Genomic DNA, 23899 nt, shown 5'->3' with positions numbered 1-23899 from the left:
GTGGCCATTTTAACCATGAAGCGGCCGCGGCCGAGTGGTGCCGGCACAGTAGCTCAGCGTGTTTGCCGGTGCGGTAGCTCAGCGTGCTCGGTCAGAAGGTTAGCTGCCCTCTGCAATAAAGAAAACTTAGTGAATGGATCAACGAAGAACTTAAACGGACGTCATAGGACGTCCGCCCCGAACAAATAGAACAAACTATAACCAACAAAATGAGATCTGAAAAAAAAGCGTGTCTGTAAGAGCGTTAGTTACCCTGAGCGAACGGGTGAACGACCGAACGTAACAGGTGTCATCGGACGTCCGCCCTGAACAAATTCAGCGAACAATACAGAACAAAATGTTTTTTTTAAAAAAAAAAGTTTTTGGCGTGCAAGCCATCGCTGAATCGAGTTCCGTTCGTCAGTTTTATTTTTTATTTTTAACACAGTCATTTTCTTTACTATTTGTATTACAATTGATATAACGGGAAAAATACGTGTAATCGGATGAACTTTTGTTAACTTTACAATGTTATTTGGCAGTCTACTAATTTTTATTATCACAAATAATGTAATATTCATAACTATCGACTAGTAAACGACCAAACGCATAAAGTGATACTGAAAATGTATGCTTGTCCGTGTCTTCAAAACTGTTCGTATTTAATCGAAAGAGAACGAGAAATTGCTTCTCGGAAGACGCTATTAAAATACACTCGATACTGCATAACCAATTATCAGCGCCGATTTTTAAGGAAATACTGCGTTATGCATGGTTTGCTTCCAAACTATCGTCTGAAAGAGAGGTTTTTGAAAATGTTAACGAAGTTTGTTTTTCCACGGAAATCGTCAAAAGACCTTGCGTATGCGGAAACATAGCATTTATCCAATGCAGCTGGTGCCGTTTAACTTTATGTTTTCCATGTTTTTACGAAAAATATATCCTGCAACTTTTACTCGAAATGTCGAAAACGACGATTAATTGTACGTCTTTCGAGAGCCGTCTGTGCCGGTCAAAACTTGGAGGTAACAAGTCGTTTCGGGCTCCTTCCAGGTATAAGGGATTTCTCAAATCGCGGACAAGCATACATTTTCAGTATAATTTTATGCGTTTGGTCGTTTACTATCGATAGTTATGAATATTACATTATTTATGATAATAAAAATTAGCAGACTGCCAAATAACATTGTAAATTTAATAAAAGTTCATCCGATTACACGTATTTTCGCCATTATATCAATTGTAATATAAATAATAAAGGAAATGACTGTGTTGGAAATAAAAAAAAACTGACGAACGGAACTCGATCCAGCGACTTGAACGCCAAACACTTAAAAAAAAAACATTTTGTTCTATATTGTTCGCTGAATTTGTTCACGGCGGACGTTCGATGCCTCCCGTACACTTCGTTCGTTCATCCGTTCGTTCAGTTTTTTTATTATAAAGGGTAGCTAACGCTCTGACCGAACACGCTTTCTTTTTTCATTTTGTTCAGTATAGTTCGTTGCGTTTGGCCTGTGCGGACGTCACATGGCGTCCGTTCAAGTTGATCGTTGATTCCTTTACTCAGTTTTTTTATTGCAGAGGACAACCTGCCCTCTGACCGAACACGCTTTTTTTTTTTGGTGTAGGAAAAAAAAGAATAATAATATTGATGTAAGTTAAGAGGTGTGAAGCAATATACAGTGGAGTGAGGGAAAAACTAGTGTTTTCTGGTGTAGTGCATAAAAGAAAGGAGGCGCGTGTCCATGCGCCTACTCCACTGTGGGTTACAATGTAGAAAGTAGCGTGGGGGGTCTCAGATGTCAGCAGGGGGGGGGGGGGGGGAGTGTTGTCGGTGTGTGGCACCATCCAACTGAGCGGGGGTGACGTAAAGATCGCATGTAGGTAATTGGCGAAGAAGGCGCGGTAGCGCGGTCGGTGTTCGACTTCACTGTGGGCGGTTTGTAAGTACTGCCAGAAATCAAGGCGAGATTTGTCGCCATCATTATACATGTAGGTGATCGTCCATCCCTTGACCCATACAATCGCATGATTTTTGGTGGCGGGGAAATAAGTATTCTGAGGATGGATAAAAGTCCATGGGTCAATCGAGTCCGGCGGAACGCGGAGGTAACAGGCAACGAACTGTCGGGCAAGTTTCCAGACGTCACTGGTGGCAGCACAAGTCAGTTGATGGACATAGTCATCCACGAGGTGGCAAATGGAACGAAGTGGAGAGTCCTTTAGTCCGATGGCGTGAAGACGATGATTTGTGGCCAATTTTTCATTTGCAACTTGGTACCATGTTGCCCGGACGCTGGAGGAACGAAAAGGCTCGTGGATGTGACGCCAAACCGTGGGCCACCGCGTGGACGGATGTCTCAGTTCGATATTGTTGCTGGATATGGAGCGAAGGAGTGGGGTGTAAAAATCTTTAGGTCGAGGAGAACGCGTGGTCGGTAAGTGTGTGTGAGCATAACTGAAGTCGACGATGAAATCAGAAATGTGCGACAGCTGGTGCGTGATGTGTCCGACTGGTACTGGTGGTCTTATGGTCGCGGGCACAAGAATTTCCAGCAAGCTGCGCGTAAGGGAGGTGCCCCCGTGCCACTGCTTGTGCATGGTGGACATGTACAAAGACGCCGCGCGGAGTCGCACGTTGACAAGGCCGAGGCCCCCCGCTCGCGGGGGAAGGATGAGCGTGTCGTAGCGGACCTTAAAGAGCGTACCGGCCGTAAGGAAGTATCCGAAGGCAGCCTGGAGGCTGCGTCCAATAGTTGATGGCAGCGGGAGGACCTGTGCAATGTGGTCCATTCTGGACGCCACATGTTGATTGAGGTATTGGACACGTTGTAAAGAATCGAGTCGTCGGAGAAGATTTTGTCGCACCGTCGTGCGGATAGTTTGGGGTGCACGCCGAAAATTGATGGCAGCGGAGCGGCGCACGGTGGAGGTGAAAATCATACCAAGGTATCGTAGTTTTTGTACACACGGGAGAGGTGCTAAGTCGTCGTGTGTGAGGCCGCGTCCAATGGGCATCGCCGCGGATTTAGCCACATTCATGTTACTGCCCGCTGCAGTGCCGTACGTTGATATCAAATCAAGTACCGTGTGCGCTCACTCCGTGAGCGGATCAAGAGGAGGAGGTCGTCCGCATATGCACGACATCGAAAACTGTGCTGTCGCAAAGTGAGACCAGAAAGGTGGCTCGTCAGACTCCCGATGAGTGGCAACAGGCTTATGGCATAGAGTAGGGTCGAAAGTGGGCAGCCTTGCCGTACGGAACGCCGGATCGCCACTGGTCCCGCCACACGGCCATTAACCCGAATCAGCGATTCGGCGGTGCCGTACAGGCGCCGGATCACGTCGATAAAGGCTGGTGGAAAACCCATACGGTTCATCACTGAGAACAAAAAAAGATGCCGCACTTTGTCGAATGCGCTGTCAAAATCAATGGCAACCACTGCGGCGCGGAGTCTGCACGCCGCTGCCAGTGCAATTAAATCGCGACATTCTCTTGTGGCCGTTTGTATATTAACTGAGCCGCCCGGAGTTGTCTGTTCCGGGGATAGAATGCTAGGCAGGACCTTGCGGCATCGCGTTGCCAGTAGGCGTGTAAAAATTTTACAGTCTGCGTTAATCAGAGTCAGGGGACGGTAATGTGCTGTCGTCACACCTGGTGTCGGTTTGTGGATGGGTATAATTCCCGTGACGAATGACGGCGGTACGGCGTCCCCCATCGTCAGCAGTTCATGAAACATCGTTGTCCACCGTGACGCCATTAGTGTGAAGAAAGCGCGATAAAATTCTATCGGCAATCCGTCGACACCAGGTGACTTATTCAGAGCACCTTTTTTGATTGCATCGTGGATTTCGTCACGCGTAATGGGCTCCATCAGCTCGTCCGCTTCGTCGCTGGTGAGGGTGCGAGTTACATGTGGTAACACAGACTCCTCTTCGTGGTTGTTGGTAGTCTCCTCCTGGTACATTCTGCGGTAGTGGTCGACAAAGGCACTGACGATTTCGGCCTGGCAAGTGACGTGCTGGCCGCGACAGGTGGTGATCTCGGTGATGAGTTGTTGTCGTCGATGTTTCCTATCGGAGGCGATATGATGCATGGACTGATGTTCTTGTTCCGCCGAATCTTGACATCGGGTTCGCACCATAGCCCCCTGCAGTCTACGGCGTGTCAAAGTTACAATTTGCGCCTTAATCCTGTTGCGTTCCCTCTGGGTGTCGGGGGTGGGCGGTTGGGCGTCCAGGTCGCGGAGAACGGCGTAGAAATAGTCGGTAGTGTGCCGGCGCCACATAGCAACTTCCTTTCCATACTGAATCAAAGTACGTCGAATGGCAGGTTTGGCACATTCCAGCCACCAGGTCAAGGTCGTGCAATATTTAGGTAAGCGACGTACACAGGTGGCCCATGTCTCGGTAACACGTTGAAGACATTCGGGATCATGAAGATGGGAGGTGTTTAGCTTCCACGGTGCACGACTACGCCAGACCACTTGCTTGGGAAAGAGAATGTTGCAGATGTAGGCACAGTGGTCCGAAAAGGCCAGGGGCCAAAGTTCTGCACCTTGGACTGCAGGTGTGAGTTCCCGAGAGACGTAAATTCTATCAAGGCGGCTCGCGGAGTGACTCGTCTGGTAAGTGTGTCCAGGCGCGTCGCCGTGCTGAACTTCCCAAGTGTCGCGGAGCAACAGATCTCGGACGACAAGACGCAGTTCTTGACAGGTGTTGTAGTGGGGCACTTGATCTTTGGGGTGCAAGACACAATTAAAATCACCCGCAAGCAGCGTCCAAGAAACAAAGGAGCGATTTGGTTGGTTCTGAGCACTATGGGACTTAACTACTGAGGGCATCAGTCCCCTAGAACTTAGAACTACTTAAACCTAACTAACCTATGGACATCATACACATCCATGCCCGAGGCAGGATTCGAACCTGCGACCGTAGCGGTCGCGCGGTTCCAGACTGTAGCGCCTAGAACCGCTCGGCCACTTCGGCCGGCAAAGGAGCGATTTCCTCTGAATAGAAGAGTGCCCTGTCGCGTCTACGGGTGGAGCCTGACGGAGCGTAAATGTTGACGATACGCGTCCCCATGACGGTGACGGCCATGCCTCTGGCAGATGGAAGGTATGTGATATCGGCCACTGGAATGCCTTCCCTGGCGTAGATGGCTACGCCGCGTCCCAGGTGGTCACCAGGAGAAGGATAAGTGTTATATCCCGCGACGTCCGGAAGTGTGGCCAAGTGTACTTCCTGTAGTAGTGCGATATCGACGTCCGACGCCCATATCATCTCTCGCAGCAGTTGAAGTTTCACGGGAGAGCTAATGGTGTTAGTGTTGATCGTCGCTATTCGGTAGGTTTGGAGCCGTGCCCCGCCGTGGAGGGGAACTCCACCGGCGGAGGATGAAGAGGGGCGAGGCAACGGAGAGTCGTCCCGTACGCCACCTGACGGCGTTATCAGCGGCGTAACGATGCTTCCGTCTGGGGTAACTGTGTCCCCAGCGTGTGGTCCGGGTCCTCATCGACGTCCTCACTCCACACCATTGAAGGCGTTGTCGTTGTGATGGTCGTACGTTTCACTTCGGTCGTAGGGGCGGCGGACGTCTCGGCGGCAGTCGCATCGGTGGATTCCACTGGTTCAGGAGCACCTGAGCGAGCCAGTAGAGTAGGTATCGACACATCCACAGTCGGCGTCATGTTGTCGTCATTCGTATCGTGTAGGTTCTCCGAGGCCTCGCCGGGTCGGACGGCCTCTGGAGCATCAGGGGGAGGTGATCCGTCCCGTTCCGAGACCGTACGGCGCTTCCTCTTGCGCCTCTTAGGTGAACGTTGTTTGCGGGTTCGTCCCTCCGTGTCGGAAGACGGAAGGGAGTCGCTCGGTCTGAGAGGAAGGCCGTCGCGGGAACGTCAAATGAAGGGGCGTCCATATGGTCGGACGGGTGGGGGTCGGAAGTCGTCGCTGTTGGTAGTGGCGCCGGAGGAGCGTCAGGATTTGAGCGCGACGTGTCGGCCCCGGCGGAATCCGTAGCAGCTGGAAGAGTCACCGGTACATGGTCCGACGGGCGGCGGCCGGTGGGAGGAGAAGAGAGCGCCGATGCGTAGGTGATCGGTAAAATCGTCGTCGGAGCCGGAGGTGTCACGGTAGCGGCTGGCAATTGGGTGATTCGTCGCTGAAGACACTCAGATCTGAGGTGGCCTTCTTTGCCGCACCCGGAACAGGTCTTGGGTTGGCCGTCGTATATGACAACCGCGTGGCACCCGCTAATTTGCAGGTATGATGGCACGTGGCGATGGAGGTCGATGGTGATCTGCCGTACACCTTTAAGAACGGGGTACGTTTGGAATTGCGCCCAGCGTTCGGCAGTGTGGCCATGTACAGTGCCATATGGGCGGAAAGCCACGATAACGTCTTCCGCCGGAAGCTCGAACGGGAGTTCGAAAACTCGTACGGTGCGCATTCCTAAGCCGGCATGGTCGACAGTGACCGCTCCGACATTGCCGTCGGCGTGGCAAAAGCGTAATCCATGGTTGGTGTCACGAAGTATTCTTTCACATACCGCGTCATTTACTGCTTAATATGGACAAATGGATGCCCAAGATGTCGGAAGCTGGGATCTTAGCAACGTCGCGTAGGAAGCGTTCCACTTCCAAGGCCTTTGGTCGTGCGTAGTCGTTGCAGAAGTTGAATCGTAAAGTTGATTTTCGAAAACGGTTGGCCATGGTTCTAGTGCACGTAAGTGACACGTAAGTGACGGCCGCTGAAATGTAAACAACAGCGAGCGCGCGCGCTCCGCAGGCGGAAACAACAACACGTCCGCACTGCACGGCGGCGAAAGCCGGACTGACATGCTGAGCTACCGTGCCGGCATTTTTTGTTCGCTTTAGTTCGTTGCATCTGCTCGGGGCGGACGTCGTAAGACATTCATTTAAGTTCGTTGTTGATCTGTTAACTCAGTTTTTTTTTATTACAGAGGGCACGTTACCCTCTGACCGAACACGCTGAGCTACCGTGCCGGCTAACACGCTGAGCTACCATGCCGGCACCACTCGGTCGCAGCCGCTTCATGGTTAAAATCGTCACGCACAGATATATATTCGACGATCGAAATTATCTTGCGATTTTCTCAATAACGCTTGAGAAGTACGCGCTACTGCTTACTCATTTTGTTGTCCTCGTGGTGTACTACGAGTGTACGAAGTTTGCAGTAAATCCGCTTTCGAAACGTCGTGGCCTCCCCTTGTTAGCCATATCAATCCCAGCCGGCGTATAGTTCACTTTCTGACAGGTCACGGCCCTTACGCTGCGCAGTCACACCGCCTAGGCCGCAGGCATAGTGCTACTGATACATGTGAGGAAATGGATCCGTAGAACATTGAGACTGAATAGCATCGGGGAGAGGCTACGATCCTGTCTCACTCCCTTCCCAACCACTACTTCCCCTTCATGTCCCTCGACTCTTATAACTGCCATCTGCTTTCTGTACAGATGATAAACAGTTTAGACAAAAAGGGAATAGAAGCTTTTCAAATGCGAAGCTACAGAACATTGATAAAGATTAGATTGGTAGGTCACGTAACTAATGAAGAGGTATTAAACAGAATGGGGGAGAAAAAATTATAGCATAACTTGACTAAAAGAAGGGATCGGTTGATGGGACACATTTTGAGACATGAAGAAATAACCAGTTTAGTACTGGAGTGAAGTGGGGAGAGGGTATAAAATTGCAGAGGAAGACCAAAAGACGAGTACAGTAACCAGCTTCAAATAGGTGTGGGTTGCAGTAGTCATTCGGAGATGAAGAGTCTTGCGCGGGGTACGGAGAGCTCATCAAACCAGTTTCGGACTGAAGACTGCAGCAACAACAAGTGTGAGTGGGAGACTGAGATACGTTTTTGAACAGGTTTTGAGGAGAGGAAGTTGATTACCGGATTACGATACCTTCTTTTTCCGTGATCCGATTTTGATGAAATAAAGCCTATGCGCCCGCAGCTCTTGGTCGTGTGGTAGCGTTCTCGCTTCCCGCGCCCGGGTTCCCGGGTTCGATTCCCGTCGGGGTCAGGGATTTTCTCTGGCTCGTGATGGCTGGGTGTTGTGTGATGTCCTTAGGTTAGTTAGGTTTAAGTAGTTCTAAGTTCTAGGGGACTGATGACCATAGATGTGAAGTCCCATAGTGCTCAGAGCCATTTGAACCATTTTTTGAAAGCCTATGCGTTCCCCCGAACAACGATCAAGTTACCTGTGACAAACCGCATGAAAATTCATCTGATAGGTTTGAAGATTAGCGTGTTCAAACAGACAGAAAAGGCGGTTCTAGAGTGTTATTAATGTAGGTTAAATATCATATTAATGGTTACTTCGCGAACTAGATACCTGTTTTCATGAAATAGTTCCGCTAAATCATCACAAATTTTCATTTTTATCTGCATTTAGTGTCTTGTAAAAGTCTTGTCTTTGTCATTTTCAGATTTACCTTAATTCCAGTTTCTTCGCATACAGTAAACCGCGTTTTCAGCTTCACTAGATAAAACCATGTCCTCAGCAAATATTATACACTTGATAATTGTTCCTTACACTGTGATATTACTCGTTTGTTGGAAGCAGCATTTAACTAAATCATCCCAACAAAAATAAGGCAGACTTTTCCATCTTTTTTCTGCGTGTCTTTATGCAGTTATTTGTAACACTCCAACTGAATCTGTTGTACCTTTGTCCCTTCTGAAGCCGAATTGTTCTTCATCCAGTTACGTCTCAATTTTAGATTGCAATCATCTATTCGTTACTCTTATTAGACTTTTTCTGAATGAGATACCAAACTTATTGTCTTATGTTCCGCATATTTCGTGGCATTTTTTTCTTCAGTGTTGGCATCGTCACTAATTCTGTGAATCATATTAATCCCAAATATTTACACGCAATAGGGGAAAGGTCGTCAGCGTTCTGCGACCGTAGCACGAGTTGTGTAGCTGCGGTCCTCACGTGCCCCATGTAAGCTGAAGTCAGGCCGGTGCTCTTGAAGAAACATTTAATCAGCAACACTAGCTACTGCTTGCTGTATCAGATTGTAGAACAAGAGGCAGGGGTTTCATGGTCGTAAAAGGACCGTTACGGTGTGATTGGGGGGCCACTGCCGCGCGAGAAGAAGCGAAGTAGCTGACAAGCTCACGAAGTAGCCAGCACGCAATGGGACGATGAAATACGACCATGTGCCCCACGCAGCCCTCTTACAGTATGTGTGACTGCAAAGTAGAGAGAACTGGAACGGCGGACTGCGTCACTCACACCGCTGTAAGGGACGGCACGCGGTGCAGAGACAGTTCCAGAAGTTCCTTGGCGTGACTCTGGCGTGTATCGGAAGCGGTTTTTCGTGACAATGTTCCGCCAGCGTACCAGTCACGGAGGTTTTAAACTGCACCTGCATCTGCAGCATTTGAGTGAATCACCTCCGTGCGAGTACATGGCGGAAGAGGATGCTAACCACGTCATCATCGGCAGCTGTTTACCATCACAAGGAACAAGTCGTTTGCTGTAGAACACGGACTTTTTACCCACAGGGCAAATAATGATGTAAGTTTTAAAGCTATTTTCTTTTTATGACCCTAGAATCATATAATTTGTGTGTGTGTGTGTGCGTGTGTGTGTGTGTGTGTGTGTGTGAGCGCGCGCGCATGTGTACGCAGATGTGAGTCTTGCACTAATTTTTATTTTTGTAATATGCTATTTCGGTTTTCGTGTACTAACACGAATTATTTACGGAATGGAAAAGATTGGTAGAAAGCGATCTAAGATCTGATCAATTTGGGTTCTTCAGATTCTAATTCTGATCCGAATAGCCATGGTCATCTGCCTCCTATTCAACCACCCCCCCCCCCCCCCCTTCAGGATAGAAGCGTAGCCAATCTGTCTGCGTATAAAGTAAATTCTGGTGCCAATGTTATAGATGTTTACGTAACATGTGACTAACGAGGAACATGGGTTACAATCCCGTATTCACCTACTGTGATGTGCGAGACCACCTGGAAACCACATCCAGGCTGGCCAGCAAGCTGATCTATCGTCGAAGAAGACCCAAACGAGGCATGCATGTTTAGCAAGAGGGCGTGCTGAAAAGTAATGCCTCCGAAATTTTAAAGTAAAAAGTCTTACACATTTTAAATAAAACAAACGTTATTAACATTCTAAATCTTTATTCTTCATGTCTTCACATTTGCAGACCTTTGCCACTAGAGGGCTCCGAATTGTAGTGTGTAACATGCCGGTGTACGTAACTATGTCGTTGCCTGAGAAACAGCGTGCTGTAATCCAGTGCCGAATTCGTAGAGTTCGTCCACACGTGGAGCACCCTCTAATTCACCATGACGGTGTCAGACCACACACGAGCGCTACGGCATCCGCAACGATCCGACACCATGGGTTCAAATGGCTTTAAGAACTACGGGACTTAACATCTGAGGTATCAGTCCCTTAGAACTACTTAAACCTACCATTCTACTGTGACGGTTGAGAGAGATGTGTTCGTTGCCAGGGTGACTATGTTGAGAAATAAATATACACATCAAAAAAAGTTCTGCATCACTTCGGTTCCGAGAGTTCCCGAACCTGTATTGAAAATTGGAATAGAGATCAACATAAATGTCATTTCCGCACTTTTTATTGCTCATGAAAACCACACACTGGATATTGTACCACTGTACAGCGAGACTTTCAGAGATGGTGGTCCAGATTACTATACACACCGGTACCTCTAATGCCCAGTAGTACGTCCTCTTTTACTGAAGCATGACTATATTCGTCGTGGCATACTATCCAAAACTTCATCAAGACACTGTTGGTCCAGATTCCCCCACTCCTCAACTGCGATTCGGCGTAGATTCCTCACAGTGGTTGGTGGGTCACGTCGTCGTCCATAAATAGCCCTTTTCAATTTATCCCAGGCATATTCGATAGGGTTCATGTCTGGAGAACATGCTGGCCACTCCAGTCGAGCGATGTAGTTTTCCTGAAATAAGTCATTCACAAAATGTGCACGATGGGGACGCGAATTGTCGTCCATGAAGACGAATTCCTCGCCAATATGCTGCCGATATGGTTGCACTATCGGTCGGAGAATGGCACTCACGTATCGTACAACCGTTACGGCGCCTTCCATCGCCACCAGCGGCGTACGTCGGCTCCACATAATGGTACCCAAAACGGCAGGGAATCTCCACCTTGTTGCACACGCTGGGCATTGTGTCTAAGGCTATCAGCCAGGCCGTGTTGGCTCCAAACACGTGTCCGACGATTGTCTGGTTGAAGGCATATGCGACACTCATCGCTGAACAGAATGTGATGCCAATCCTGAGCGGTCCATTTGGCATGTTGTTGGGCCCATCTGTACCGCGCTGCATGGTGTCGTGATTGCAAAGGTGGACCTCGCCATGGACGTTGGGAGTGAAGATGCACATCATGGAGCCTATTGCGCACAGTTTGAGTCGTAACACGACATCCTGTGTCTGCACGAAAAGCATTATTCAACATGGTGGCGCTGCTGTCAGGGCTCCAACGAGTCATAATCCGTAGGTAGCTGTCATCCACTGAAGGAGTAGCCCTTGGGAGGCCTGAGCGAGGCATGTCATCGACAGTACCTGTTTCTCTGTATCTCCTCCATGTCCGAACAACATCGCTTTGGTTCACTCCGAGTCGCCTGGACACTTCCCTTGTTGAGAGCCCTTCCTGGCACAAAGTAACAATGCGGACGCGGTCCAACCGCGGTATTGTCCGTCCAGGCATGGTTGAACTACAGACAACACGAGCCGCGTACCTCCTTCCTGGTGGAATGACTGGAACTGATCGGCTGTCGGACCTCGCCCGTCTAATAGGCGCTGCTCATGCATGGTTGTTTACATCTTTGGGCGGGTTTAGTGACATCTCTGAACAGTCAAAAGGGACTTTGTCTGTTATACAATACCCACAGTCAACGTCTATCTTCAGGAATTCTGAGAAAAGGGGTGGTGTAAAACTTTTCTTGATGTGTATATGTAAACAAGAAGAATAAAGGTGTGGAATGCTAATAAAGTTTGTTTTGTTTAAAAAGCTTTGAGAATTTTCACATGAAAAACTCGGAGGTATTAGTTTTCGTATCCCCTCGCAATACACCATATTCAGACTCATTACGGAAGGAGGGATGAATACAGTGCATATGTTGTCATGGTTGTACTCGTGAATTTTAACGTCCCAAAGCTGAGGAAGAAGGGAACAATTTCGTCTTCGATTTATGTCCTGTTTAACATGTGTCATTGTTTTTTATTAGGACCAGTTTTTGAGATTGTAAGTTGGGAGGATTTTGTCCCGTTGTCACTGAAGTTAAAATCTTCTTTGTTGTTAGGCCACGTCGTATTTCTTCAGACGGTCGACGTTTCGACCTCTGTTGTGGGATCTTCTTCACGATCTTGTGATATCGACTCTAGATTGGGCCCAATCTACCGTGGACACCACAAAATCCTGAAGAAGATCCCAGCACAGAGGCCGAAACGTCGATTGTTTGAAGAAATATGACTTGGCCTAAAAACCCAAAATATTTTAATTTCGGTTGTTCAGAGCTTTGCCTATATTAGCGTTATTATTTTCAAAGTTTGAAGTTCTTTGTCAAAAACCGCTTTTGGTACTTCAATAGATTCATAGCATCCCTTTCTTGTATTTTTTAAGATTTTATGTATGTTTCCATATTTTTTTAGTGTAATAAAACTTTTTGTTTTCCACCTAATGAGATTATTATTTTTTATGGTGAGATGGTTTATTTTAATCTCAAACTGGAGTGGTATCATGCTGCTGAGTGATTCAGCTGCTCCTGTCAATGTTTTTTGCCACCCACAGTACATCTGTATCAGGAACGGTACCAAGACAGGCGACAGCCACGTAAGCGATGTTTTTAAGTTCCCTCTCAGAGCTTTGGGCAACTGTTAGCAAAGGGAATGATATCGTAAAAAATACAAGTGGGGATTGGCCATGGGTTACAAGATATTTTTGGACCATGGTATAACTTACTTCTGCCGTACTTACCGAACTATCTTCAATGTTCCTTTATGTAATTAGCGGTGTAATCATACAGGTTTTTGATGTCCTTGTAAGTTTATTCCGTTTATAGTACTTAGTCTTCCTTACTTATGGCACATTTATCAAAGAATCTTCAATCTTTCTTTGTGTAATTAGCAGTGCCGTCATGTAGATTTTGGGTGTCTTTGTAAGTTTATTCTATTTGTAGCACGTCACCTTTCGTAAATGGTACAGAAACGTTTCTTGTAAAGTGTGTGTCACCATCAGAAACTACGAAATTAACAGTAGATATAAAAACAGGAAGTGTGGAAGTAAAAAATTTGAGGTAAATAACAAAATGAAAAGAATAATGTATGTCTTGCCGCATTAATGTGCTCATGCAGTTTTGTAAATAAAATTTTTACAATACATCTATGATGTCTTCGTATATTTTACAAGTTATCCTGAGACCTTTTGACGATGTGCTTCACATCTCCAGAGCGAACTGGCCAACAACACTGTTCTGTCACGTGGGGTTTCATAAAAGGACATTGGTAAGAGAAGCTGAATCGCCCTGTATAACAGATCTCAGTAACCTAGATTTGCAAACTTGTTGATAACTGAATATAATTTATGAATTAGGAGGTAGCTGGTTCTGGCCCACTTGCCCTATTACCACTGCTCACACGTCGGCTATAACCCATGTAGGACACTGTGGCCGATGTGCAGTGACCTATTTCCAACAAAGCGCTGGGCGAGTTCATTCGTTTGTTGGGAAGGGAAGGCCAACATTGCCTGCTTACAGCCAGTGAATGACTCACTGTGATGACAGAATCGAGGCGCACGCCCTGCAATCGTCCTCAAACGATTTTACGGAAACTATTTAGTAAAAAAATCATTTATGATTTCCTTATAACTTCATATGTGACGTTCATGATGATGTGCCCATCATTTCGTTAGTGGTCATATTTATTACGATATTTACATGGAAGTGAGACACTGCGCGAAATTCGAAAAAGTTTGCAATGAAAAATAGAGGTCGCTATGATTTTGCATCTGTTGCATATTACACAATATATTGCAGAGTATGGGCTTTAGCTAACTTGCGTGCAGGTCTATATCTGTCACCAATCTTGAGAAAATTGGTCTGATGTAGCACACTCATTTGTGATCGCGCCACACTGGTAGTAAAGGCAGAATGTTGTGGAACATTTTCTTCATATTTCATGAGCGGATTGAGATACTGAGATACTGGAATGAGCCGGCTGTAGTGGCCGTGTGGTTCTAGGCGCTTCAGTCTGGATCCGCAAGACCGCTACGGTCGCAGGTTCGAATCCTGCCTCGGGCATGGATGTGTGTGATGTCCTTAGGTTAATTAGGTTTAAGTAGTTCTAAGTTCTAGGGGACTGATGACCACAGATGTTAAGTCCCATAGTGCTCAGAGCCATTTGAACCATTTTTTTAGATACTGGAATGAGATTTTGGCTAATGATAGCATGCAAAGAGGAGAATATTTTGCCATATGGTTATTATGCAAAACTTCATTATCTATAGTTTTATTCCAATAACTACAGACTTTTTCGATGAAAGAATGCAATTTGTAAGGTGCATCGACAGATGGTGAAACGAGAAATGCTATGGGTTTTGGAGTTTTGGAACAACATAAGTGAAGACATTACAAAATGGTTCAAATGGCTCTGAGCACTATGGGACTCAACTGCTGAGGTCATTAGTCCCCTAGAACTTAGAACTAGTTAAACCTAACTAACCTAAAGACATCACAAACATCCATGCCCGAGGCAGGATTCGAACCTGCGACCGTAGCGGTCTTGTGGTTCCAGACTGCAGCGCCTTTAACCGCACGGCCACTTCGGCCGGCGAAGACATTACACATTTATTTTTTACAAAGAATGTGCTTTTTTATAAATTGCTGATTACTTTTCTCAATTCCTCAATAAACTGAATAAAACACTTTTTTAGAATTCTTTGCAACTGAGGCTCCACAACATGTTAGTGAGGCGAGACTGTGTAAATTCTGCTGCGTTTTGGCAAAAGAAGCAAAAATTTATGGCAATTAGAGAAATGTATAGGTGTTACCCAAAATTCGCCGCTCATGACGCTTCTCTGAAAGTTACAAGTGGTTAACAAGCCAGGCGAAAATAAATCGCTGATTCTGGGCGAAATTCTTTTTAAATATTAACCAAGCAGAGGTGACAGATCTTTTAGACTGATCAGCATACAGGAGTGAGCATGGAGGGGCTCCAGTTAATATTTACAAGAACTCGAGCGGAGGTTTCGGTTTGGAGTGGCACTTCCCCTCCAGCGCTTGGCATTTCCCCTACAGCGCCTGCCTGTAACCCCCACCACTACCGCTCTCCCCACGCGCGCCCTGCCGTCTGCGCATCTATCGGGCGCGGTATTCTGTGTGCACTGTAACTGGCGCACGTAAGCCGCCGCCCGTGGCTCACCGGCTGCTGCTGCTGGTCAGACTTGGGCACGTAGATGACGGACGCGAAGCTGTCCTCCGAGTCGACGCTGGTGTCGCTCTGCAGGCTGGAGTCTTTGGACGAGTCGGAGCCGTCCTCCCTGGAGTGCCGCCGCTCGCCCGGCCGGCTGGACGGCTCGCAGCAGTTGCTGTTGTTCACGCCGCCCATCTGTGGCACAAGCAGACATTTCTTGTAAATATGCCACACAGAAGTTTCAGGATGTTCGAAAGCTTTTGAGTAAACAGTGTAAAAGGAAGCAGTGTATAATGAAGCAATACACACAATTTGTTATCAGTCGCAATGCTTAGCTACAGGAAACGAGTGTCCATAGAAAACTCAACTTACCATTACGCTCTAGCAGGGCTGAACTACACAAGATGGCACAGTTAAAAGTAGCCCGCCTACCCTTTTGATGCGAATGAAAATTTTGACTTCTTAAATAGAGTAGACAGCTACAGCAATGGACGGCTTTATGTAGTAATCGACTGGTAGCGTTCTTCTGTCACCATTTCAGTTTATTTCATCAGTGAAGATAGACGTTTCTCTTTGCGTTCTGCGAAAGGACTTTCTCGATAGAAGAAAGAATTGAAACTGTGGAAGCATATCTGAAAACAGGTTCGATTAAGGAACTTGCGAAGTTTTTGGGGTCAAGTATCCGGATAGAGGTCTACCAACAAAGACAGTAATACGGAGTCTATGAAAAAATTGGCGCACCTACAGATCTGTGCAAAATGTAAAATCACAAAGGATTTCTTCAGTTTACACGTCAGAAGTTCTTGCAGACACTCGCTGAAGAATTCTTCGGAGCCCAAACAAGTCTAGGCGTAAACTGGCCCAACAGGCGCATGTAACTAGGGAAGTTGCCAGCGGAAATTGAAAAGCCTTAATTTGAAGCCATATCATGTGACTTGTGCAGCAATTACGGGGATGGCAACCAAAACGTGTAGATTACTGCACGCGGCTTTTGAACAACATCAGTGATGGTTTGTTAGACCATTTCCATTACATCATGAGTGATGAAGTATGGTTTCATCTTTCCAGTCATCTCAGTTCACAGAACACGAAGTGCTGGACAAAGAAGAACCATAACATTGTGTGTCACCAACCACTACACAGTGAAAAAATCAGCGTGTAGTGCAGTGTAACAGGAAAGCGCATCACTGACTGATACTTTTTGACACTAACTTCAACATGGTTGCATATATGTGAATTTTTGATACCTTTTGCGCTCAACTCACTGATTATGAGACACAACACTGCTTCTTTCAGCACGGTGGGGCAACATGTCACACGTCTAAGGTATCGCTGGAACAAGTCCATGATGTATTCATTGAGGAACGAACTGTCAGCAAACATTTATGGCCACCACATACGCCGGATTTAATAACATCTGATTTTTTGCTGCGGAGGCACTTGAACAGCAAAGTCTATGAGACAAATCCACGCATAACATAAGAACTGAAAGACAAGGTTACCCGTGAAGTTGCCTCCATCGATATTCGAACATTACGCCGGGTGTATCTGAATATGTTTAGAGGTGCACAATGTAGTAGTACATGTCGCTATAAAGCATAGCAAAACGTCTCACTTTCCTTTTACTAGAGTGATGAAAGATGTGTGTGTGTGAAAAAAATGGCTGTAATTAGTAGTAGCGTAAAGAGCACCTACTGTACCCGCGTTTATTGGAATTTATGTGCAGATATGAGCAAGAGAAGGAGCGGGCACAGCGCAGAAAGCGACGACGGTTGTGTAACTTGAACTGGCCAGTGAGCAGACACTTGCACTTTGCAGTCGTGCTTTGTGGGTGCTGTGGATTCCAAGGAAGAAAGGGACCTGAAGACGGTGGTCGAGCACTTAAGAAAAATGAACTTTGTTATATGGACTCTAGGTCAGGTTATCTGCGAACTTATGGTTTTGGTCACCTATGAACATATTGTCTGAAAACATGTTAATTATCAGTTGTTGTGAGTTGAGAATTTATTGGAATAAAGACGAGTAACGGAAACCGTGTTTGTGATTTCGTTTGAGTTGTTTAAGTGTAGCCCTCGCCCCTTTGCAATCGCAAAACAGGCCAGTGTTCCAATACGTGGCACCGTATAGCAGGACCACAAAATCAAGAGAAGACAAGACAGCGACCGGATAATTCTGAAAAGGAGATAACAGTTATTACAGGGAACGAGTAAAGACTTGGCACGTCGCAATAAATCGATCACTTAAGATCAACACACAACAGTAAAGATACCTCAAGTGGCATCTTAAATGACGGATGCAGACGAGACTAAGTAAAATAAGAGAGTTATAACAAGGAATTAAAATTAAAATTTTACGAAAAACGGGAAGATGTACGTCGTTGTCTAGGGCGACGGAAATAAACAAGCCATTAAGAACTGTATCGTAAGCATATACGCTTCACGGTACAAACAACAGCAACTTTATTCAAATCAGATGGTTCAAATGGCTCTGAGCACTATGGGACTTAACATCTGAGGTCATCAGTCCCCTAGAACATAGAACTACTTAAACCTAACTAACCTAAGGACGACACACACAGCCATGCCCTAGGCAGGATTCGAACCTGCGACCTTAGCGGTCGCGCGGTTCCAGACTGAAGCGCCTAGAACCGCTTGGCCACTCCGGCCGGCAACTTTATTCAAACTAAAGGCATTGTGACGTTAATTACACCCAAACAATTTAGACTGTAGCAATCTTTAACGAAAAGAGTATTAGTTGGGCATAGCAACCAGGTCAACGACGAATATTATTCACATGTTGGAGTACATTGTCGACATATAAATCACGAGAAGATATGCCAACGACAGAGAAGATTTTTGGCGAGCGGGCTCGACGACGACAGGAGCTATGACGGATTCCGACGGCAACACTCCGTTCCTTCGTAGTCGGTGGCAGTGCAGCTGACTACGGCAGCAGCTCCACAGAGATTGTCGGAGACTGCGCTACACACACGACGGCATCGCCAGGGTGCTACAGCAGCTGGTGCAGAAAGCGCCCGGCTGCTTTCCTTCTCCACCCTTCCCTAATCCGAGATTGTGCTCCGTCGCTAATGATCTCGTTGTCGATGGGACGATAACACTAATCTCCTCCTCCTCTAGTTATCAATAAATCCTTGCCATCTAGACTGATTAGTAATTTAATTACGTATTCTAAATGGTTTCTTAGACTTTTCAAATTGTATTATAAACCGTTTATATACACTACTGGCCATTAAAATTGCTACACCACGAAGATGACGTGCTACAGACGCGAAATTTAACCGACAGGAAGAAGATGCTGTGATATGCAAACGATTAGCTTTTCATTGCATTCACACAAGATTGGCGCCGGTGGCGACACCTACAACGTGCTGACATGAGGAAAGTTTCCAGCCGATTTCTCATACACAAACAGCAGTTGACCGGCGTTGCCTGGTGAAATGTTGTTGTGATGCCTTTTGTAACGAGGAGAAATGCGTACCATCACGTTTCCGACTTTGATAAAGGTCGGATTGTAGCCTATCGCGATTGCGGTTTATCGTATCGCGACATTGCTGCTCGCGTTGGTCGAGATCATTGAGTGTTAGCAGAATATGGAATCGGTGGGTTCAGGAGGGTAATACGGAACGCCGTGCTGGATTCCAACGGCCTCGTATCACTAGCAGTCGAGATGACAGGCATCTTATCCGCATGGCTGTAACGGATCGTGCAGCCACGTCTCGATCCCTGAGTCAGCAGATGGGGACGTTTGCAAGACAACAACCAACTGCACGAAGAGTTCGACGACGTTTGCAGCAGCATGGACTATTTGCTCGGAGACCATGGTTGCGGTTACCCTTGCCGCTGCATCATAGACAGGAGCGCCTGCGATGGTGTACTCAACGACGAACCTGGGTGCACGAATGGCAAAACGTCATATTTTCGGATGAATCCAGGTTCTGTTTACAGCATCATGATGGTCGCATCTGTGTTTGGCGACATAGCAGTGAACGCACATTGGAAGCGTTTATTCGTCATCGCCATACTGGGTATCACCCGGCGTGATGGTATGGGGTGCCATTGGTTACACGTCTCGGTCACCTCTTGTTCGCACTGACTGCACTTTGAACAGTGGACGTTACAGTTCCGATGTGTTACGACCCGTGGCTCTACCCTTCATTTGATCCCTGCGAAACCGTACATTTCAGCAGGATAATGCACGACGGCATGTTGTAGGTCCTCTACGGCCCTTTCTGGATACATTAAATGTTCGACTGCTGCCCTGGCCAGCACGTTCTCCAGATTTCTCACCAACTGAAAACGTCTCGTCAATGGTGGCCGAGCAACTGGCTCTTCACAGTACGCCAGTCGCTACTCTTGACGAACTGTGGTATCGTGTTGAATCTGCATGGGCAGCTGTACCTTTACACGCCATCCAAGCTCTGTTTGACTCAATGCCCAGGCGTATCAAGACCGTTATTACGTCCAGAGGTGGTTGTTCTTGGTACTGATTTCTCATGATCTATGCACCCAAATTGCGTGAAAATGTCGTCACATGTCAGTTCTAGTATAATATACTCCTCCAATGAATTTCCGTTTATCATCTGTTCTTGGTGTAGCAATTTTAATGGACAATAGTGTAGATTAAGAAAGTAGAGAGGCTGTAATATTCTCCTGGTGAACAGATGTAAACTCGGTTTCCAGTGGATGACCTCCCGACTGCTACTACAAACAGTGGCCTTTCTGACAGGAAATCACGAATCCAGTAGCGTAGCTGAGATGATAGTCCATATGTTCGTAATCTGATAAGAAACCGCTTGTGAGAACGGTGTCAAAATCTAGAAATATGGAATGAGAATAAAAAGCCAGTTGCGTTTTAGAAGAACGATATTAGCTGAATTAGTTACTGGAAACTACAAGTTTACACGCATCTGTACCAGGCCACCTTATCAAATGTGAAATACTGCTAGATGCCTTCCTATGCAGGTGGACGCCTACCTTCTTCGAGTCCGGGGGCGGCGTGCGAGGCGACAGCGCGTCGAAGGAGGAGCCGGAGGCGGGCGTGGGGGAGGGCGGTGGCTGCTGCTGCCGCTGTGCCGCCCCCGGCGCGCCGCCCGCCCCCGGTGCAGACGCCGCCCCCGGCGCGGCCCCCGCCGCCCCCGCCGCCGCCCCCGCGGCCGCTTCGCCGCCCTTCCAGCCTTGCAGGATCCGCACGAAGCCGTTCTTGAAGGACGACCCGGCCACCTGGAAAAGGCACACCTCAGGCTGGTTAGGCTGCGTCTCAGGACACGATTCTCTTAAAATACAGATGGAGTCATCATTTATGTTAAGGTTGTTGGACACTATAAGGCACAGGATATGTTCCATTCGATCCGACCTATAAAGAAATATTCAGCAAAATGCCTCTGGCTGTGTTAACAGGTTGTTTTATCCATATCTACACAACTGTACGAAGACAAGATGTTGTTTAATATGGTAACCATAAATCTCAAATTATTCTTCACCGATTTACTTCAGATTTTGGTACTATGCTCTAATAGACCGTTGGATGCACATACCGCTATATTTTTTAAAAATATCTATAATAATAAATATATGTATAATGTTAAACAGAGGAGTATTTTTAGCTAAAATCTCGAAAAAATCTATTTAATTCAGACTTTTGCATGATATTCAAATAAACACTCAAATGGCCATATATATATATATATATATATATATATATATATATATATATATATATATATGGGTAAATGTTAGTTGCAACAATCTCAGAAAGTTCTTGACTGTTCTTCAAATTTTTACACAATACTTACAGGCTTCACATCTGTTATTCAGGGTGTTAGAGTATAAGAGCAGATATTGTGATCATTGGTACCTTAGTATGTACTCACTTCAGTGTGTTAGTTGTCTTATCTCTGTTTATAAACAATCTTCCTGAAAACACGTCATATAACTTACTACTTGATATTATCTGCATGGTTGTAACTTCACCACTAAGTGGACTGTGCCTTTCAGTATAGACTAATTGCTCCATGTGCCCATACTTCAACACCTGACCTGCTGCCCAGGGGAAAATAAGCATTAAGGCCAGCTCTTGCTACATGGCGTTGGAGGCACTAACCAATCTAAAAACATACTACTACTAATAGCTACAGTTATTAGTCTGTAAATGAAGCAAACACTGGTGTAATGTTATTCAGTACACTGTCTCAGTCACCAATTAATATAATAAAAATATTTGCACTTATACCCCTAACAAACTGAGTGTACAAAACAGAGTTATGTGTGTATGTCTGAGGTATTCTCTCAAACCCCTGGATCGATTTCAACCAAATTTGACACAGAAACAACAGACTTCACCAGTACCAGCATTGCGAGGTTTATAACTTCCTAACTCCAATAGGAGTAGAGATATGCGAAAAAATGTGTTTTTTCCAGCCCCTGAGCTATGGACTGCTCTGTATGACATGCATGTTGTGTAGGAGCAGTATCAGCCTGCCAGATAAACCTACTTTGTCGGGTAACCTACATGATGAGGGCAAGAAACAGGTTTATGTGCCTCCACATGTAGGCTGCCCTGCATTACAGCTGTATTGTCTTGAAGTTATATTGGCCTGCTTTATCGACCTGATTTGCATGATGGCCAGTATGTGAGCAGCAAATAAATGATTTTCAAGCTCCTAATATGTAGCCTGTCCACTCTGACAGACATGTTGTGCGAATGTACTGGCCTGCTTCATTGAACTCTATTGCAGGAACTACACATGCCAATGAGCATGACTAGGGACAGGTTAAGATGGACAGAGGAGCAGATGGACAGAGCGGAATAAGGAGAAGTAGAGAGAGAGAGACAGAGAGAGAGAGAGAGAGGGGGGGGGAGGAAGGGATGATGTATGAGAGTGGTGGAAAATGTGGAAGGGTAGTGGACTGGTAGAAAAGGAAGAATGTTAGGCAGAAATGGGAAGATAAATGGGGAGGAAGATGTGGTTGGGGGGGGGGGGGGGAGGAGATGTGGTTAGAAAGAGGGGCAGGAGGAGATAAAGAGACTGAGAGAAAGGGAAGGAGGAGATAGGCAAATAGAAGTGGGAGGATGAGTTGGATAGACGTAAGGAGGAAGAGGCAAAGAAGGGAGGAGATATTTGGAGCAATATATGTGTCCACTGTATAAGTAAGAGAAGCCTCAGGAAAAAGGCTAGTGTTTCATATATTTAACAGTTTTGGATTCCCCAGTTTTAAGGTCTTAATATAAGCTTCTTTATTTTCCCTTCTGTAGCATCTAAAGATCGCCACTGTAGGTTGAAACTAATTGTGGTTGTGTAATAAAGAGTGATTCTGTAAAAATAAACAAAACTTTTTAATGAATCAATCAACGATCTTGTTAAACAGAATGTCATGTTTTTCAAAGACGTGGGTATGTTGGAAAGTTTCTGAGAAAATGCGGTGCATCTGTAAAGTAAACCACATACAAGATGATAACGCGACCAATTCTAGAATACTGTTCCAGTGTTTGGATTACTTATCAAATAAACATGACAACGAGGACTGAGCAAAACCTGGATATTTAAAAAACCAACCCAATGGGTATAACTGCATTTTTGTTGGTTTAATTGTATTTTTGTTTTTCGTATTGCTAGTGAAACAGTTCAATTTAAATTAGAATGATTAATTCACTCAAAACACTAACACGTTCTTACAACTAATTTGTCAATGGAAAAATGATGAATTAAACTGGCAAAAATTGATTAATTTTCTTATATTGCCAGCCAGAACCTTGCAGAATTGTCATAATCTTTTGTTTAAGCACATGGCTGTAAAAACTATGTAGATGTAACAATTCATGCTTAGTTCCAACGTTGGATCTGTATTTCAAACGTGAGATTACTTTAGTTATATGTTTTTTGGGATTCTTATTATTTTCCATAGCATGTAAATTGTACTGAACACGTGTGAAAGAAAATTAAAAATTCTTTGCATCCATTGAGAGAATCCTCTCCACCTACAGGCTTGTTAGGCCAAAATTAAGAAATAATTTAGGAGAGAAAAGAGCTAAGAAATTAATGAAGATCTATAAAGTTCAGCATGCTTTCTGAAATGACTATATTGTAATTTACAGTCATTCCGATTCTACATCAAGTTTAAGTTGTTTTTCTGGTAGTGTAACGGTATTTAATAATGTTTCTTATATTACAAGAGAATTTAAAACACAATATTAATAAAATAAATTATTGTGGATTTATTGTTTCTTAATTTTTTTAAATCCTTATTTTTTTGTCAGATTCAATTACAACAATCCTTACGACAGCAGACGTCGAACGAATTCAGAGACATGAAGCTCTAATCGTAATGGGTTGGTATAGCTCGTACGAAACTGGTTGGACGAAAGCTAAAGGATAGAAAAGAAAGCTATACGAAAGTGTAACAGAAATGTTCAGTAAACTTGAATGGAAATTCCTT

General features: G+C 45.6%; 1 protein-coding gene across 1 annotated transcript in view; it reads right to left on the bottom strand.

Moving 5' to 3' along the window:
- The window catches only part of LOC126412906 (uncharacterized), a 660163-nt gene that overhangs the window by 31634 nt on the left and 604630 nt on the right, over positions 1-23899 (bottom strand). The window contains exons 14-15 of the mRNA XM_050082795.1: positions 20621-20686; positions 15456-15641 (exon numbers count right to left, since the gene is read on the bottom strand). Of these exons, the coding sequence (XP_049938752.1) occupies positions 15456-15641; positions 20621-20686 (252 nt within the window). The remainder of the gene's footprint in view (positions 1-15455; positions 15642-20620; positions 20687-23899) is intronic.

This window comes from Schistocerca serialis, chromosome 7 (genome assembly GCF_023864345.2).
Source record: "Schistocerca serialis cubense isolate TAMUIC-IGC-003099 chromosome 7, iqSchSeri2.2, whole genome shotgun sequence".
In the NCBI taxonomy this organism is placed as follows: Eukaryota; Metazoa; Arthropoda; class Insecta; order Orthoptera; family Acrididae; genus Schistocerca; species Schistocerca serialis.
Note: the sequence above shows the minus strand (reverse complement) of the source record. Positions and strands in the feature narration are given on the sequence as shown.